Here is a 19743-nt window from a genome sequence, read left to right as displayed (position 1 = left end):
GTGGCACTAGTTTACTTTCAGCTTCTACTGTTTTCATACGAAAACTCATAAAATGAGGGGAATTTAAAATCAAATTCTCAGAAAGTTTGAAGGGAGCTTTACACAGTAGCAACATTGTTGACATTTTAAAAAGTTTATAAGAAAATTAAAATTTTGTGATGTGAATGAATAACTAAGCTCTTCATAGCAGTTAGAATTGATGAAAAAAGTTTGGTATGTTAGAATCAACAAACAAACAATACACGTTTTTTTTTTATAAGGAACCTTAACTTTGCTCTGAGCCTGGAGTTCCTTATTTTTACAGAGAATTTCAGTCTCAAAGTTCCTTATCGAGTTCCTTACTACATAGGAAATTTTGAACTTTTTGCCCCTTGAAAGATCAAAATTTGGTCAAATTAGTCCCAATAAGGTACATTATTTTCAAATCCACTTATTCTCAGCCTGGGCAGTTCCTTAACAATTCCTTATTTTTTGAACCATTTTCAGCCTCGAGTTCCTTATAAACGTGTTCCTTATAAAAAAAAAAAACGTGTATTTTTTGTTTCTTCATATAGACGGAATTCGCCTTAACCCTTCCAGCATCTTACTTGAAAGATCTTGCCGAGTGTCTGTCTGTTAAACCTTCGAGCATTTTGCATCTCAAGTTTACATTCTAGTCTGTAAAATACCAACCAACCAACCAGGTTGCCAAAACGAAATCTTGAAATTAATCTCGGTCAAGATTTCAAGGTCATAGCACTTATCAATCTTGAGATTTTAAAGAGGGACCTCCCCCCCCCCTAGATGCTCGAAGAGTTAACAGACATACACACGGCAAGATCTTTCAAGAATCGCCTGTGGTAGAGTTGGGAAGTTCTAGGAATAACTTGCACCGAAAAATCTTTAATCATCAAGCTATTCCATGTCAAATCTGTGAAATATGTGATCTTATAAAAAATCTCATTACTAAGTTATTTAACTCATTTTATCAAAAGAGTTTATCTCCTTTATACTTTTAATGCATTTAAAGGATTAATAGCATTTTAAAATATGACATAATAAGAATGAATACAAGTTAACAAGGGAATACCATTAGTACAATTTTCAAAGAAAAAATGAGCATTTTGAATTTTAAAATCTTTCATATATATGATATCTGCTGTCGTAAGGTAGTTATATTTTGCATAAAGGTTTGAAGGACTGACTTGATGGTATGACATGGTATCGTCCGATGAAAGAAGTCTTATTCTTATATTTTCATACGATATATAGTTGGTGTTTTGAGTCTTAGAGAAAAGTCTTACTTACATTTTAATATAAAGCTTTCAGTGTGTTGGGTTTAGAGTTTACAGCATGTCAACATAGATGTGACACTTTTTTATTGATTTGAAACCTAGGGGGAGGCATCCGGGGTAAGCGACCTACAGTACGTGTAACACTTAAGAGTCGACTCGAGTCCTTTTTTCAAAGCTTCCCAAAGTGCACTGTAAGGGTCGAATGAGCAAAGATGAGAAAGAATTTGAAAAACCTGACCATACTTTGCCTCAAAATGGTCCAAAATATTCAAAAAAAGTGCATCGTAAGGGTAGAGGGTCCGATTTCAAAGGCCTTATTTTGTTTTTTAACCGAGCCACCCCCCCCCCAGACTTCAAACGAGGAACAGGTAAGTTTGCAACCAACCAAGACAAAGTTGTTACTCGATAAAACAAGTGCTAAAAAATAGACATTTCCACTCATTTTCTTCCATTTTTCCACAAATTTTGGTCCAGATTTATAGGCCAAATCATCAAACCCTTCGAAAGGAAATTTAAGTTTCGAGACAAGTTACAGGAAAAATGAGAGGAGGCTTTTCTATCTTTTTTTTAATACTTTTAGTTGGTAATCTCCTAAGAAGAGATAGGTAATCAATCCCATAGAATGTTCTTAACTTGTTCTTGGTATTCTGGCTATCGAAGCCTTTTGTTCTACAGTTTGTGCTTATAATGTGTATGGTATTATGACTCTTGAAGACTTTACAAACGTGATTTTCGAGATTCAGGAACGGACAGTGACAACGGTCTGAGACAGTATATGATGTTTCCTATTGGTTACATCCAAGTGTTACGTCACTTCTAACCAATAAAATGGCTTCAGTTCGTTTCGGAGCGAGACGGAACCGTCACGTGCAAAAATGGTCTGATGCAACGATTATTATTTGGCTTACAAATATTTATTCTGCCGCTTTCATCTCATCTCCAAGTCAAAAAATTATGTGCATCAAAAGCTGTAATTTGAATCCGTATTTTATTTTATTAAGTTCTCTTTTATCACCAAAAACAATCGGTATATACTACTTTAGGCTTTAAATAAAATTTATAGTTTCGTTGTAGCATGTCAAAATAATTAAATTAAAAGTTAGAAAGTAGGAAGTTTAATTTTGCTGACTGGATTATTCATCGATCAAGATTTAAATAACTGTTACTTAAGCTATTTTCATACAGCTTTTAACCGACGAATTAGGTTCTGATATCTTCTCCAAGGTAAGAAAAGAGTCAGAAAACAGGGGTCTCTCAGGAAAGAGTAGAATCAATATTGAGTCTTTCTTTTCTGAGTATGCTCTACTTACTTTGAAAAACTAATTTCCCATAAAACAAAAACACAAAGGGACCGTCCCCATGGGGCCCAGCCTGAAAACCAATCAGTTGTCCACATGAAGAGCAGTTCCAATGTGTCAAGGCTTAGGGTATTAGTCGAGATATGATCATCATCAACTATCAAAACCAACATATAGGGAATGAGGCAGATATATGGAATTTAATGATTTTTTTTAAAATGATTTAGGGGTCTTTCAGGTAAGAGTGGGATCAATATTGAGCCTTTTTTTCTGAGTATGTTCTAATTATTTACTTTGAAAGGAAAAGTTTGCCAAATCACAATATTTCCTATTATTTTAATGCCATCTTAGTGGTTGGCTATAAAAGGAATCGTTTTATTTCCACGGAAACCTCGGGGTTGGAGAACAAAGAAGGCTATAAAAGTGAGGAAAGGAATGGGATCAGCATCTCATTTGCAACGCAAGGTCACGTCGCGTTAATATAATCCAAATGTCTCCAAAATGAACTGTTTCCATGTTGTTTCAAGTTATGAGCACTGCAGGAGGAAAAGTTAAGGTCTAGTCTTTCTAAGGGTTTCAAAATAGTCAAAGACTGGAAAACATTTTAAAATTAAATTTTTTTAGGGTCGATTATCCGATTTAGGCTCGGGATACCCATTACTACTAACAAACCTAGTAATCCGCTCGGATTAAAAAGATATTGCACGTGACAGTAAAAAGAAACCTGACGGGAGGCTACTAAATAATTATCATATTTCAATGATTTAATTTTCCATTTTCCACACCAACAGAAAAGGTATAACCAGAAAGAAAACGAACATACCATGCCTCCCAAAAACAAGCAGAAGTTCTTATTGTACCCTTCTATCGAAGAACTGGACAAAGTGATTATCAAAGAATCTCTTCCAATTGAAATATGGAGTTTTGAGCATTTTCGAGTGTAAGTTTATAATCTTTTTTATGATAAAGAGACGCGCCCAGACTAGCCTTTTTTGCTGCCAAGTCAAAAATTAGTGAATGGGGAATTATTTTTTATTTTATTTAAAAATGCTGATTCAGCAAGTGGTACGTAAAATGATGTCCTTTAACAGTGTGCAATGAAAACAGTACTGCTGAGACGGTGGCAGTAGTCGATTATTTGATAAGAAGCACGATGAGCCGCTGATGCAGACATATCCTACAGTCTCTTCTCCAATTTTCACCACCCCCCTCCCACCCGCAATATAGTACATTCCCTGCAACGAAAAATATTGATTCTAATGGCAGAAAAAATCTTGAATTCAATTCATAAATTTAGGCTACTAATGAAAATCTTTTTTTTTCTCGCAGAATAATGAAACAGCTAAAGGACATCTTTGAGATTGGCAAGAAACATTACAAAGAAGGTCATTTGGAATATTCGTATATTATGATGAAAAAATATTTGAAGCAACGTGAAGAGATCGACCAATATGCAGAGTATAGAGTAAGTGTTGAGGTGGTTGTGGTATAGTGGTCATTGACCTTGGTTGCTGCACAGGCGACTGATGTTCGATTCCCACTCGCAGCGGTTCCCTTGGCAAGTGAATGAGCCTTCGCCCGGGTCAACCCATGCCATGTGAGGGGAATTGGGTAGTCAGTCCAAGGTGCTGACGGAGCGCTCATTAAAAGCGTCTATAGTTGCGAAAATAGGCCTCGGAGCCTCCTGCAACTCAGCCAAATAGAAATAGAAAAAAGTTATTCATTGAGGAATCAAAAGCCAGTAAAGGGATCGTCTCAAAAATAAATTCGCTCTGCAGACCGAATTTAACCGAATATTTAAATCACAAATTCGGTAAATGAATCATAATTCGCTCCAATAGCCGAATTTATTCGCTCCAAACTGAGTGTTTTTTTCTTCTTTTTGCTCGAGTTTTAGACTTAAAAGACCTAAAAGCGTTTACAGAGTTTATTAATACAGTTTGTCTTCAATCCTCGTTTTAGTGAAAGTATGTTAAAGTTTCACTACAACAATTTTCACCTTAAAATCTCTTACATTTTTCTGCAAATACCCCCCACTTCCCTGAGTTATCAGTAAGTTTGAAATCGCGTCCACCGTGAAGTAATCTTTCCGCCATCAGGAAGGGAGCGGTCATTATGTACTAGAGGAATTTTTTAATTTGAATTTTAAGAAAATCCTACACCCTCTCTAGTAGAAACTTTATGATCACACCCTAAGGTTGTGTTTATTTGTCATAATACAGTAGACTATCGATTATTCGAACTTCTATTATTCGATTCTTTCTATAATTCAAACTAATTCCCATTCCCCGCGAATTAGCGAGAATCAAATATATTTAATAAAAATATTTGTCATGGTTGTAAAACAAAACTTTATGGATATCGCGAATTTTTTTCATATTTTTAGAAAGATTATTACAAGGAATATTTCAACAAAGAAAATGACGTCGAAGCAAGCAAAATATGGAGTCTTTATATCGAGAGCTAAGCAAACGGTATATGGCGTATTATCAAAAGGGGAGAACGAGTTTTTCAACGTCCACTGAAAAGCCCTGATTTTACACACTGTTCTTTTCCTTAAAAATATAAGGCGAGATATAATTTAATTTGTTGTTCTACGGGCAGATCGTTAGCGAAATATGACTCGGTCGGTCGGTAAAATAAAAATAAGATTTTCATTAATCAAGGAAGGTAATTAGGCTATAAGTAATATTTTCAAATAATCTTGGTCGAAAATTCATCATTCATCTTTGATGGAGTTTGTAATAAAATCTTTCGTGCATAGAATTCATGGTTTTAGATTCTTTTCAACTTTTTTTAAGTGTAAATTTTTTAAATGACTAGTATTAGAAATTTGTGGCATAGGAAATTCAATATTATTAGTTTTTCGTTTGGAGCAAATGCTAGGTCGGTCGCACCCGTAGAACAACAAATTAAATTGGTCTCGCCAAACGATTCTTTTTATTGAATAAAGACGTACATCCTGACTTTGGATTTTCCAAGTATTATTTCTTATGTCAATCCCGTTTAGATATGCAGAGGAAAGAGCAAAACTGAATCATAAATTCAATAAACTGGAACAGAAACACCCAAACAAGTAAGAATCTTACGGGATGTGTACATTGTGAATTAACTTGAATTTTAACCTTGTTGAGGTTTTAAAATTGTGGAGAATACTTTTGGCTAATGCCATTAATAAATTCGAATTCATTCTGTACCGTATTATTTCAGGGAGTTTCTTTTCATGGACAAAACATTCAGCGATGATTTTCGAAACATGAGGATTGAACAACAACCAAGAAGACAAAGCACGCCAACAACACCACTCGCCCAAACTCCACCCCCGCCCGCTCAAACTCCACCCCCGCCAGTATCTCCACAAGATCCCCATTCCCCAGATTTGACAAGAGGAAGTTGGATGCATGTAGCTACAGGAAGTTTGATTGATCTGACTGCTCCAAATGAGGAGCTAGAGAGGAGAGCTGGTTGGTAAACAATAGACTTTCTCGAATAGAAATTTTCATAAATTACGTTACGAACATCACTTGCCTCGTTTTGAAATTATTGGCATGGTGATTAACTCCAATCAGATTTTATTAAATTAGAGAGTTATTTCTATTAGAGAGTCTATTATTTACTAACCAGCTCTCCTCTCCAGCTCCTCAGCTGAATAATCTAATTACCCTATGATAATTTAAACAGCCTCTGACATAAGGCTAGTTCGACGGTGTTCTTGACTGGTAAATCAATTCATTTGAGATAAGTACAGATACATTTATTTTTGCAACACCATCAAACACCAATTAGCCTTTGGTGGTGGCCGTGACTGGTTGTACTTATTTCAGTAAAAGCACATAATTTTCTTCTATCCTTTACAAAAACTTAGGAAGGTTAAGCCGGCCATTAGAACCACAGAACATTCGCAATCACCAACAACAATTCTTGCTGGAAGAAGAAGATGAAGAAGCTGATATGCTGACCTACATATCGCTGTAAGAAATTCTTTTCAAATTCCCAGTTTTTACACTGCGTGAAAAACTGGGATTTTCAATATGTGAAAAACCCTGAAAAAAGCATGAAATTGTGTAAATGTGAGCTTTCGGCACATTTTTTTTTTGAAAATATTTAGTTCATTTTATGGGCAAAGATCTGAATGTGAACTTTCCGCCAGTTCCATCAATATGCCAAAAACATTTTGTTCAACCACCTTCACTTCAAGATTGGCCACCATAGAATGAACTTCCTTTTATAGGATGAAACATATTCATCATGTGGCTTTCAGCCTTGCACTCCATCGCAGAGGCTAATCAATTTTAATGACTTTTTTGACTAATGACCAAGTTAAAAAATTTTATTTTTTTTATATTTGAGTATTAAAAAGGCATGCATTCAAATAATAAAGGCTTAAAATTTTTCTCTGGGCTAGTTAGTAAAATATCTCAAATAGCCTCTGCGATGGAGTGCAAGGCTGAAAGCCACATGGATATGTTTCATCCTATAAAATAAAGTTCATTCTATGGTGGCCTATCTTGAAGTGAAAGTGGTTGAACAAAATGTTTTTGGTATATTGATGGAACTGTCCGCAACAAAAGTTGATATAAAAATCAAATTTACTCAAATTTACGCATAAAAAAAGATCGTCTTGTTAAAAAACAGGAAAAGATATATTTATCCAAGGAAATGTCAGAAAATATCATTTTTGCTCGACTTACAGAATTAAGAAATCCCAGTTTTTCATGCAGTCTTTAAATCTCTTGCACACAGATGAAGTTCAGTGAAAAAATGGGATTTTCAATATGTGAAAACCCTGAAAAAAGCATGAAATATGTGTAAATGTGAGCTTTCGGCACATTCAATTTTTGAAAATATGAAGTTCATTTTATGGGCAAAGATCTGAATGTGATCTTTCCGCAACAAAAGTTGATATAAATATCAAATTTACTCAAATTTACGCATAAATAAAGATGGTCTTTTTAAAAAACAGGAAAAGATATATTTAACAAAGAAACGAGATCTTATCAACACAACTTTCTTGATTTTCGGTCAAACTCTTAAGATATTTGAATCACTCTCCAGCAAACATCTTTCATTTACTTTATCAACGCGATTATTTTTAGAACACCGCCACCATATCAGGATTTAGACATGGTTCGAGCAGAGATAGAAGGGTTATCATGGTATCATCCCAAGACAACAAAAGAAGAAGCAGAAACCATTCTTAAAGATCAACCACCCGGTTCTTATTTGCTTCGAGATTCAAGCAATAAAGACAATAAATCTTTCTCATTTTCTATAAGGTGCAAAACAAGTGAATTTAACGTATTTTTTCCAATTTTTCAGAACCCCCTTGGATTTTTTTCTCCCATTCTTTTGGATTTTCGACCTCGTTATACTGACCACCCTGGATTTTCAACCCGATTTTACTGACCACCCTGGATGTTACCATGTGGAAAACCACTCCCAAGAGAGACCTTATTCATTTAGCTTAACCTTTTCCTTATTGCCCGTAGACTCTACTTCTGGCTGAACTTTGCTTTTGATAATTTTTAATGACGCTGAGTACAGTAAAGTAGACTTGGAGTAAAACTACTTAAAAATGTAGTCACTTATCCAAGAGAATGTACTGTTATTTTTTCAGGTTGGAAGACGGCATCAAACATATGCATTTTAGAGAAGAAATTGATATCGTAAGGAATATCAAAGATTTCTTCTTCTTTTTCAATTCCTTTAAAAGTTGCTCAGTGCTTAAATTAAAATATAGATATTCTTAGAGCTAAAAATGGGACCTGACCGACAGTGGTAGCAGAAAGTATTCAAGATTAATGATTGAGAGTGTTCTTTTTTGTGGGGTAAATTGCTCTGCAGAGAAAAATTTCAATGTCTCTTGAAGCCATTCTGCCCGATTTGGCCTTACTGACTTCCCATGGATGAAGGGTTGTAGTTTTGAATTTTAAGTGTTTCCATTTCATATCAGATACATGTTTAATATCAGGCCGGTTCCCCCTATTGTTATTGTATTCGAAATCGTGCTGAATAAACAAGAAATTGCTTTTCTTTCCCTCTTTCTGACCAATAATAAACGCCCCCTACGAATGAACACCTCTAGGGGAATAGCTGAGGGGGACAACCGTATGGAGGAAAACTTGTGATAATAATTGTCAAGGTCCCCATTAACTATTAAAGTGACCTTGGTTAAAGATTATTTAATAAACACCCCCTTCTTTTAAACGCTCCTCGAATAAACGCCCTTCTAAAATCTTAAAGGGCGTTTATTCAAAGTAAAATGGTAATTCAACTTTTACTTCTCTCTCAAACAGTTGGCAAAAATAAAGTTCTTCTTGGACAAATTCAAACTTCAGAATCCACATTACGGAATTAAGCATGTATTATGTAAGAAAATAATTTTCTTTATCTTAATTTTTGGATTTATGAAATAGCCTTTACTATAGAAAATAATTCGATAGAAGGTGTACTTCAGTATTCATTGAAGCGGGAGTCCCGGAGGGTCTGACACAGGGGGTTTTATCAAAGACAAATCTATTAAATAAGACCAGATGAACCAGCTGTTAAAGTGGCTACCCACTTTAGTTAAATATGCTTAAAGGGACATAAAAGTAGTAAAATGTAAACATTGCGCGAACCACGTGTCATTAAAGAGAACAATTAAACCAAACTTGTAGAACAATTGAAACAATCAAAATATTTGTTTTGATATTTTATTCTGACATATGACATTTGTTTTGATTTTGTATCCCGCTACATACGGTTTGTTTACAAATTTCGTCAGTACTTTTATGTCCCTGTAAAGGTCACTGTTAGGAAAAATTACATTATATAGTCGAGTCTCTTTAATTCGAACCTCTATAACTCGAATTTCTCCTTGACTCAAACAGGTTTTCTACTCCCTTCACTTAGCAATGTCTTATAAACCTTACTCCATATCTCGAGATTTTTATAACCCGAGCGCAAATTTGCGTTTCCCGTGCATATAATCGAGTTATAGAGAATTTTAAGGTAAGAGCGTTTGAACAACACTACCAAATTGACGCCAAATCATCACGAAGAAACTTGATTAGCTATTTTTTATATTTGTTTATAGACGAATCGACGTATTGTTATGCGGAAACGACAAATGGTGAGAAGTTAAAAATTCATAGAATGTGATTTTGAAAACTAAATTTAAAGCGATGAAGTTTGTACCAAAATAAACTAGTTAGCTATTTTTTTCGACTTTTCCTTTATTTCCCTTGCAGTGGGCTCATGAAACATAAATTATCTTTTTATATTGCGCCTCTCTTGGCTTGCCTACGCTACAAGATACTATTATCCCGCTTTTTTTGTCTCGCCTGATGGTCTAAAAAGTTTGTAGAAATACAATCAAAACACACATAATCCAGTCGATCAGAAAATAATGAGAAACGCTTTTAGAAGCCGAAGGCTGTTTCTTTACCAAATAAATTCGAATCCGAATAAGTGAAATAAAGTCTTAGCATTATGATAAAGATTACCATCTATGTAATACTTATTATGACTGTGTTATGACTATGATAATACGATAATTTTTACAGCATAATACTAGTTTGTATAACTGCTATGCTACAATTTCTTCCGTCCATTATTAGATAAAGATTCTCTTTTTCTTCGTCAGCACAACTCTCACGAACGCTTCCGCCATTAAACAGAAGACAATCAACGCCAATAATGCCAACAGAACCGATCTATGAAAGCATGAAAAGTTAGTAAGCCTCCAATTTCTTAGTAGGGACGACGTGTGCACAAAATGAAATCAAAAAAGTATTAAGAACTCAGGGGGGGGTCAACATCCAGATACCAGACCCATAGCCGGGTGGTGGTGCCTTTTTTTCCTTAAAAGTCTGAAAAGTCAAGTTGGTATTGATGGGGGTGTGCCCCCCTTTTTTTAGAAAAAAGAGTTATCCTCAGTTGGTATTGATACCAAAATAGGGGGTGGGTACCCCTTTTTTTAAATAATATGATTAATAATATTGAAAATACCCCGGATTCAATTGGATTTGTTTTAGCTTTTGAGTATAATGACTGTAAATGAGTAATAAGTAATAAGATATTTTCAAGTTTTATTTTTGATCAAGCCTGAAGCAAAGCATTTTTTCTGTGATAGCATTTGGTAATGAGTGAATCTATTCTGTTCTAAAATTATGTACTAATAATAGCTTCTCCTAGTTTTTGCACATCAATTATATTCAGATAATATTGATTCAGATTGATTTTGCTAGCTTCATTGGCTTTGTTTTAATTTTATTGTCAGTTTTTAGTCATTTTCTATTTTAGCATATGACATTTTGTTGTGTTGAAGAAAGAGTATTTCAAAAATGAGTTTTTTGAAGTTTCTCTTAGTACCCTGTTTGTGTGGGAGGGGGTGGGTTCCCTTTAAACAGCTTTAAACTGAAATTTGTCAGATTGGTATTGGTACTAAATTAGGGGGTGGGTCCCATGATATTTTGTCAAATTCAAAAAGTCATGTTGGTATCGATACCAAATTAAGGGGGTGGGTCCCCCTTTTTTCTGAAAATTATGATTTTCAAGTTGGTATTGATACCAAAGTAAGGGGGTGGGTCCCCCCTTTTTCTGAAAATTATGATTTTCAAGTTGGTATCGATACCAATTTTGGGGTGGTGGTGTTAACTTAGCTCATAAGGTCAAAAGTCAGGTTTTTGGGCTATGGGTTGGTATTATAAATGTTGACCCCCCCCCTGAAGAACTTGGAGTCACGGTAATAGCATTTAATGAGTTTCTCTCGGGTGCCTAATTAACGGGATCTGAATAAACGGGGGCTTGGAAAATCGTCAAATTTTAATACATGAGGGACCAAATTAGGGGTTGGAAATTGTACCCTTAAATACCTCTAAAATATATTAAAATCTATATAATGCAAAATAAGGGACTCTTTTCACAGCTGAGATTATTTTCAAAAATCAATAAACGCCCCCCCCCTCCGTTCTAATATATGGTCCAAGGTGTTAGAAAAAAGGTCAAAAAATTAACAAGTGGGAGGGTGGGGCGTTTATTAGGCACATGACAGTAATCACAACAGAAGCACGACAAATGCTACGTAATGTTTTGACATTTTACAGGCCAACAGAAGTTTCAAAGACAGAATACAAATCCATTTCAAGCATCAAACATCAATCAACAAAATAGTAAAAATATAATATTTTTCAATATTAATTTTCTTCCAACTACTCTTTTTAGCAGCCCCGTAGTGTGAAGGTTACGGGGAGTATTTGGTTAATTCCTCGTTTTTTAGCAATTTAAAGTTCGGGCGAAAAAGTCGCTTTTGGGCTAGTTAGTTTATAAGTTTATTCGAATATTTCATTTCGGGAGGGGTTTATAGACTTCCACGCTATATTCTTGGACTTTTGGATCCTCAGATCCTAAGGTCATAAGTCCTAAGTCTAGCGTTACAACTAGAGTTAAAACTCCAATCTAATTTAGAGCGCTTCCAAATCGTTTGTGGTTGTAAGATTTCGTGGGAATTTCTTTTTTTCTCAAATATTATGACTATGATTGTGGCTCAGTAATCAAACAGTTGTAGTATCAAGCTAAGTGTAGAAATCCATGGAGAAAGGGCGGCAACACACCCTTCCCTGATAGATAGTTATCGTAGGTGGAACCTTCAAGTCGCCTCCGATTGCGGTCGCAAGACTTGCTCTCTCCTACTGGATCCTCTCTCTATAACTTTAATTTTCACAGATATGCCTCATAGTTGACTTCGAACTAATAAGAGGCCAGTGGGTTAATTAGTAATCAACAAACTTAGCTTGCACGCAACATTGTTTTGATGTTAATCTAACATTACATGGACGTTGTGAACATTAGATAAACATTAAAACAACGTTGTGTGCCAGCTGGGAACAGTCTGCTTTTTATATTACATCTGATCTCTCCTTGACCAAGATGAACTCAATAGCAACCTTGCCTGCAAAACTCTCCGTAACTGATTCAATTATTGTTCAAGCTTATAACCAAGTCCGAAAGAGGAGAAGTCTACCAAGTAGACCAGGCGCATCAAATTACACTCCACTTAACCCAAACAATCCATTCCAGCAAGTACAAGAACAGCAACACACTCCTTCAACGAGTAAGATTTTTTTGCTTCATCCTTTTTAAAAGGCTTAACAAAGCTAAGATTCGGGTCTTTTTTTTTTAACTAATGAAAATCATATTTATTCACCAAATACATTTGCCAAGCTAAGTTGAAACCCATTTCCGTCAGCAATATTTTTTCCCGATAAGCTCGTCCCTTTGCTTGAAACTCCCTGGTTTTTATCAACAGGGGTTCCACCATTTTATTTGGATTCAAGAAATGAAGCAGAAGAAAGACGGAGAAATAATACACCGCCATATACACCTCTAAACAATCAAGCTGTAGAAGCTTCGATACCCAACGAGAGTTCACCAGACGAAATTTATGATAGTAAGTTGTAATATAATCATGTTGTAATAACTTCAATAGTTGATGGCGCAAAAGGACTGTAGTTTCAACCAATGAAGCTTGGGAAAGGGAAAATAGGTAAAAACATCAAAAATCAGTGTTTACCGTCAGTTTGTGTCAAATACTTTTGAAGAGCTTTTAAAAGACCTCTACATACCAAATTTCAAAACTAACTTTTTAGCATTGGACAGAAACAGAACACCATCATGGAACGCCCATCACTCAAAACCACTTTCACCTTCATACAGTAATACTTTATTTACTTCCCTATGTAGGACACCATTGTAAAAGGAGTAGGGGGCAGTTTAACCATATTTTTAAAATTAATTTGCATGCTTCTTCCTTATTTGAAACCCGTTTTCTTCTCTTTTACCCCTTGGGAGGCTACGATTGAGTTTAAAGTCCCAAAGGGGCTAGAGATGAATCTTCAACCTTTCTCAAGCAAGAAAAAGTGAAGCCTCAAGATTTGCGCCGCAATTGAAATGATGGATTAAATCTAGCTTTTCTTTGTTTTCACACGGCATATTTTTCGAAATCTGGCGATATTTTTTACTTCGAAAAATTCGAAGAAAATTATACTTTAAACAAACGTTTAGGGAAAATCTAATGATAACAACTTGTTTTAGATCAATTTTTCAATCCTCTGTTATTGCATGAGTGCTTAACAGTATCTTTTATTTTTGACAGATATCGGAAGGACAGAACCTCCAAGTAGAGAAACAAGGTTAGTTTAAATATATTCAATACACGAAAATGATTAAAGTTTGATTCGAATCCAAAAAGAATGTCGTTAATAGACATTCATGTTAATAATATGACTAATTGTTTTTGTGTCGTAATAAGCAATTACTCTCCTGTAAACCTTGATTTTGGTAAAATAAGTTGACTTCGAACATTGCAGAAGAAAATTTCGTCTATGAATCTTTTACATTAGTGAAGTTAAGTAAACCGGTAAAATCACGACGAGGAACGAATATTCAACAGGCTAGTGAGTTTTAACCAATCAATTTCGTATTTTCACTAGCCTATTACATTTTTCGTCCGTCGTCGTGATTATCCTGATATACTTAACCTCAGTATTCTTTTATCCAGTTCAGTTGAAAGTTTCCATGAATATCATTACCCCGACATTGACGAGATCACAGCCAATATGTTGCTGAGAGATAAACACCACGGTCAGTTCCTTGTCAGAAATGATAAAACGAAACCCGAAGGCAACTACATTTTATCAATCAGGTAAAAACCTTTTTTTTAAATCAAAATTAAAATTTTATTTCCAAAACTTTATTAAGACGTAAAGTTTATTTTAGATTTGTAATTTTTCCTTACCAAAATCTTATTGTTTAGGAGGGTCCAAACTTCTTGAAACGCTGAAAATTCTTGTCACCGTTGACTACTAACCACATGTTTTCATAAGAGCAAACTATACAAGAACATAAGGCTTTCCTGGCCAAAATATTAAGAACTAGTTAACAACAATTTTGGCATCGCGGACTCTAAATAACAAATTTCTTACGAAACCGCACAAAAATACCAACAAAAATTAAAGAAACACTTTAAGAACATTTTTAGGCTTAAAACTTAAAAAGTTCAGAGCATACTGAAGGCTTAGAAAATATTTAACTTCGGAAAGTATCTAACTTTGGAAAGACCTGGTCTTTTAATATGCGTTTTCCTATTATAGTATTTCCTTTGCGACTAATTCACTTTAGATTTTTGGAAATTTTTGAGTTTTAGAATGAAATTATTCTCATGTTGCTTGATAGGTAGAACGTTGAATGATTGATTTATCTGCTTATTTTTACATCTCGATACAGAAAAGTAGACGGCAATTGTGAACATGTCAAATTTACGAAATTGTCATCAGGAAACTATACCGTTGGTGATCCGGAAAATCCTTATTACATGGTAGGGTGAATTCTTGATATGCGTAAGTCAAGATTACGTCATCTTTTATATAGGAAACACCCGATAAAACCGGAATTTGACTCATCTGTTGCTATTTTTAGTAACACTCATGGGTCAAATGCAGGTGTTTTCGGGTGTTTCCGATAGGGAAAATGACGTAATCTTGACTTACGCAGATCAAAAATATTTGATACCTTCAAGGGCAACGAACTTGTAAAATTTTGCGTTTCTAGCCATAATCAAAATAATAAAAATCCTGCAAAAATGAGTTTTCGACAAGATTAGATTTTCCGTAGCTTTTCACAAAACCCTAAATTGTTGTCTCAGATACCGATTTACATGTTCTCTGCCAAGATTGGTTCACAACAAATTTTTTTTTTCATTTTAACCACTAACCAAAATTATTTCTTTCTACGGAGTATTATAAATATACTGTCCGAATTCAAGTTCTATCCGAATTTATTCAATCAAATCAATCTCGACAACAATTACAATCCTGTCTCGATGCCCGTATTTATAAGAATTGCTCATGCATTAAAGTAATCGAGGCTACGAGTGATCGCTTGGTCCTTTGATCTGCGTTTCGCATTAACTGTACATTTACCTGATTATTTTAGTAAAGGAGGTATGATTTCCCATTTTTGGGCAACACGATATGTAAAGGAGTCCCAAAAAAAACTATATAAAATAAAATCCTCAAAAGTCATTATCTAAACTGGGCTTAGAATAATTGAAACAAGACGACTTGAAGTCGAAAATTTGGCCTAGAATTTGAACTGCATGGGAAAACAAGAAGTAGAGATTGAAGCTAATCTGAAATCTACTTTACATCGAGCCTTGATGAAACAATTTTACAAGAACAACGAGTCTTAAAATCGCTATAAAAAATAAGACCAATTTAAGAACAATTGTTGTTAAATTTTTAAGAACTCATATAAAGTTTTAATCAATAACTCTTGATAGACGGTGATATACCTTTTGGTAATTAGTTCTTACAAAGTAAACAAGGGATGGCGTGCAATATGAGCATATACAAGAGCTATTGAGTTGAATCTTATAAAGTAAATGCTTATAATAAAAATAAATATGCTCATATTGTGCAAAGTGAATGGACCTACCTGATGATGAAACTTAGATAGCAGTAAGGAGAAAAACAATCATTAACAAAATATAGCGGTTAGCAAAAATGCATTAAATTTCATCATTGATTTTTGATTTTTAATTTTGCAAAATTGCAAAAGTTTTATTGACGATTGAATCATGCTTGATGGTGGCATTGTTATCAATAATTTTTTTAAGTGAAAAAACAAAGAAATATATGGAAAAAGCCCAATTCAAATCTGCAAAAACGGCGATTTCCGGCATACTTCCGGCATTTTCGGCCGGAAAAACATGATTCTCAAAAATCCGAATCGGCCACACTTAGGGCATTGCTGATACACATCTTTGTGCAGAAATCGGGAGAAACAATTGATGAAATCTCGAGAAAATGGCAACAAACCGGTTTTGACTGCATATTATCGGTATTTTTGGCCGAAATTTTTTTTCTTCAAAAATCAGGCTCCGTCACATTTTAGGTATTGCCATTTTGCATTAGTGTGCAAAGTTTCATGAAAAAATATAAAGTACAGCTCGATAAATTCGAGAAGAAAGGTTTTTCCGGCGATATTCGGCTGTTCCGGCGATTTTTAGAAAGTCCCGGTATCAAAAAACAGTTTTATTGACAATTGAACCATACTTGATGGTTGGCATTGTTATCAATAATGATTTTGCGTGAAAAAACAAAGAAATAATAGGAAAAAGTCCAATGAAAATCTGCAAAAACGGCGATTTCCGGTATATTTCTGGCATTTTCGGCCAGAAAAGAATTTTTCTCAAAAATCGAACTCGGCCATGTTTTGGGCATTGCTATTACGCATCTATGTGCAAAAAAATCAGAAAAAACTAATTATGAAATCTCGAGAAAATACCAAAAAAAAACGGTTTTTCCGGCATATTTCCGGCATTCTCGGCCAGAAAAAATGTTTTTCGAAAATCGGGCTCCGTCACATTTTAGGTATTGTCATTTTGCATCAGTGTCCAAAATTTCATAAAAAAATATAAAGTACAGCTCGAGAAATTCAAGAAATACTGTATTTCCGGCGAAAATAGGTTGTTCCGGTGATTTTTAAATAGTTCCGGCTTCAAAAATCAATTTTATTGAAAATTAAAACATGCTTGATGGTGGGCATTGCTATTAATAATGTTTTTGAATGAAAAAACAACCAATTATAAGGAAATAGTCAAATGAAAATCCAGAAAAACGGCGATTTCCGGCATATTTCCGGCATTTTAAGCCGGAAAAATATGTTTTTCGAAAATCAGGCTCCGTCACATTTTAGGTATTGACGTTTTGCATCATTGTGCAAAATTTCATAAAAAAATATACAGTAAAGCTCGAGAAAAGCTGGTAACAGACGGACGGAGAACGGACGGACAAAGGTTAATTTTATAGGACCTCCAGGTAGGTCCAAAAATAAATATGCTCATATTGTGCGCCATTCCTTGTTTACTTTGTAAGAACTAATTACCGAAAGGTGTATCACCGTATATCAAGAGTTATTGATTTGATTCTTATAAAGTAAATGCTTATAAGAAAAATGAATATGTTCATATTGTGCGCCATCCCTTGATTACTTTGTAAGAACTAATTACCGAAAGGTATATCACCGTCTATCAAAAGTTATTGATTTGATTCTTATAAAGAAACGCCCATTTATAAGACGCCCACACGCCTATATTGAACCCCAAAAAATGTCTCGCCAGCCAGACAGACACATACACGGAAGGCTATTGTAATACTTTCGCTAAGAGAAATTAATAAGATTAAAGTTCTCTGCTCAATCAATAGATATTCAATTCCCAAGATGTGTGAATAGGTTTTTGATTTTGAAATATTAAGTATACGAGTCGTAAATTGGCATAAATTATGAGGATTTTACTTCATATATAATTTTTGGGACACGCTGTATACCAAGACACAATTAACATCCGTTCTATTTTCGAACAATATTCAGGCATCAGACTCGTTCCCACGTATTGAAGACGCAATATCAAGTCTTTTTGAAACGTATTATGTTCCTATGGCACCGTTACGTAAAACGACGTAACAGAACGGCGACATTACGTGAATGACGTTACCTTATCAGTAGAAGTGGTTGAATGAACGACATTGAATGTTTTCTATTGTTTTAATGATTAGTGGTAGCAGTATCGAGCTCAGTTTCTTAGTTCTGATAGCGCTCACGAAAGATACTATTTACGACGTCTATCAGTGAATTCAAAAAGTGGTGCAAGTTGTTCTGGATGCAAGATTGCAGTTGAAATCATTAAAGACGACAGTATTGAGCTTAATCGGCTCAAACAAGTTGATCGATTCCACCAACAATGATTGATAGATGGATTGGATTGGTATTTTTAGCCACTGTGCACTGTAAAATCTGATCGTTTAAAGACATTTAGTCGGTTCGATTATACTTATTAGAGATTGGAAATTGGGCTTCTCAAATAGACTGTTGAAGTTATTAATCCGTGGTCAATTTAATTAATTATAATTTTTGACTAACGGTGAAGCTAATTATTAACAACAACAAAAAGACAAGAGACTTTGACATTGGTGAGCAAAAAGTTTATAAATGAAATTGGAAATAGGATGATTAAAAGAAACTAATTTTTATGTCGTCCAAATTTTGTTCCATTTTTTTCCCACACATACTGTATAATGCAACCCCGGGGGAGTGAGCACTCGATTAAAAAACAACCGTATGGGCCATTTATCTCTTATAGTTTACCCAAATTACTCTAAATCTAAAGCGAAAAAACCACCCTTTCAGTACACTTTTGTACATAATAAATCGAAAAAGGTCAGATTTTCCGATATCTTTCTCAATAAGTTTTGTTTTTCTCACCTTTTACACCCTTAGAGTGCACTTTTTTCCAATTTCGACCCATAAAGTGCACATTGCGGTATTTTATTCCAAATGTTCACTTTTTAAGGCTCTGGTCCAAAAATAATTATAAATACTGGTAAAATTGTCAAAACTTCAGTCAATAGTATCTTCCAGACCTGAAAGTAGTAGTAGAGTAGTTGAAAGTGAAATAAATGGAAAATCGTCTTTAGCTTTCTTGGGACCTAAAATCTGGGCTACCCTTCCCGATGACTTTAAAAAACTTAAAAACCTAGATGAATTTAAAAAAGAAATTAAGAAATGGAGGCCTACTACTTGCCCTTGCCGAAACTGTCGCACCTTTATTCATGGCGTTGGTTTTATCGATTGAATTTAAATTAATTTGTAAATAATAATTGATTTTGAATATCAACCTTTTAAATAGATTTGTAATTAAAAGTTGATATTGATTAGCCTCGAGCTAAGTACAATTTGTACTACTTTGCATCAACTTTAAAGAAAAGAAACATAAACATAAACATAAATGGAAAATTTAGACGTATCAAATACGCTACTCTAGATCTAGAGCGAAAAAGCAACCCTTTCAGTAGACTGGAGTCGTTTATAATGCGTGTAATACTAATAATACCAATACTACTAATAATAATAATACGGCATTTAGTTTGTATAAAATTGTTCCCTTCATTACTTTTTGCTTTATTTCTACTATGTATAAATTAGTCGTCTAGCTTGCTTGACTACCCTTTCAGTACACTTTTGTACATAATAAGTCGAAAATTTTGACGTGTCAAATACGCAAAACCCGCAGTCTTCAAATCTTCAAAGAAATGTAGATTTGTGTTACGCCGTAGTAACGCAATGACAAC

The 19743-nt window shown here is 34.5% G+C and overlaps 1 protein-coding gene across 1 annotated transcript; it reads left to right on the top strand.

Moving 5' to 3' along the window:
* The first annotated feature begins 5014 nt into the window (after positions 1–5014).
* LOC136815815 (phosphatidylinositol 3-kinase regulatory subunit beta-like) lies at positions 5015–19408 on the top strand. Its single transcript, XM_067072268.1, has 17 exons — positions 5015–5046; positions 5583–5648; positions 5783–6036; positions 6438–6543; positions 7669–7848; positions 8190–8238; positions 8869–8941; positions 9651–9686; positions 10200–10286; positions 11662–11727; positions 12546–12668; positions 12864–13004; positions 13204–13269; positions 13710–13746; positions 14115–14258; positions 14840–14930; positions 17987–19408. The coding sequence occupies exons 1-17, from the start codon at positions 5015–5017 to the stop codon at positions 18077–18079; spliced, it is 1644 nt and encodes a 547-aa protein (XP_066928369.1). The 3' UTR covers positions 18080–19408.
* The last annotated feature ends 335 nt before the right edge of the window (positions 19409–19743 follow it).

The sequence above is a fragment of the Clytia hemisphaerica genome, unplaced genomic scaffold, assembly GCF_902728285.1.
Source record: "Clytia hemisphaerica strain Z4C2 unplaced genomic scaffold, Clytia hemisphaerica genome assembly, whole genome shotgun sequence".
In the NCBI taxonomy this organism is placed as follows: Eukaryota; Metazoa; Cnidaria; class Hydrozoa; order Leptothecata; family Clytiidae; genus Clytia; species Clytia hemisphaerica.
The sequence above is the reverse complement of the archived record's forward strand: the minus strand, read 5'-3'. Positions and strand labels throughout refer to the sequence as shown.

Coding starts and splice junctions, on each gene's coding strand:
- LOC136815815 (XM_067072268.1), top strand. CDS start 5,015: ATGGAGTCTTTATATCGAGAGCTAAGCAAACG. Junction 5,047..5,582: donor TATCGAGAGCTAAGCAAACG/GTATATGGCGTA, acceptor AATCCCGTTTAG/ATATGCAGAGGAAAGAGCAA. Junction 8,239..8,868: donor TTAGAGAAGAAATTGATATC/GTAAGGAATATC, acceptor TCTCTCAAACAG/TTGGCAAAAATAAAGTTCTT.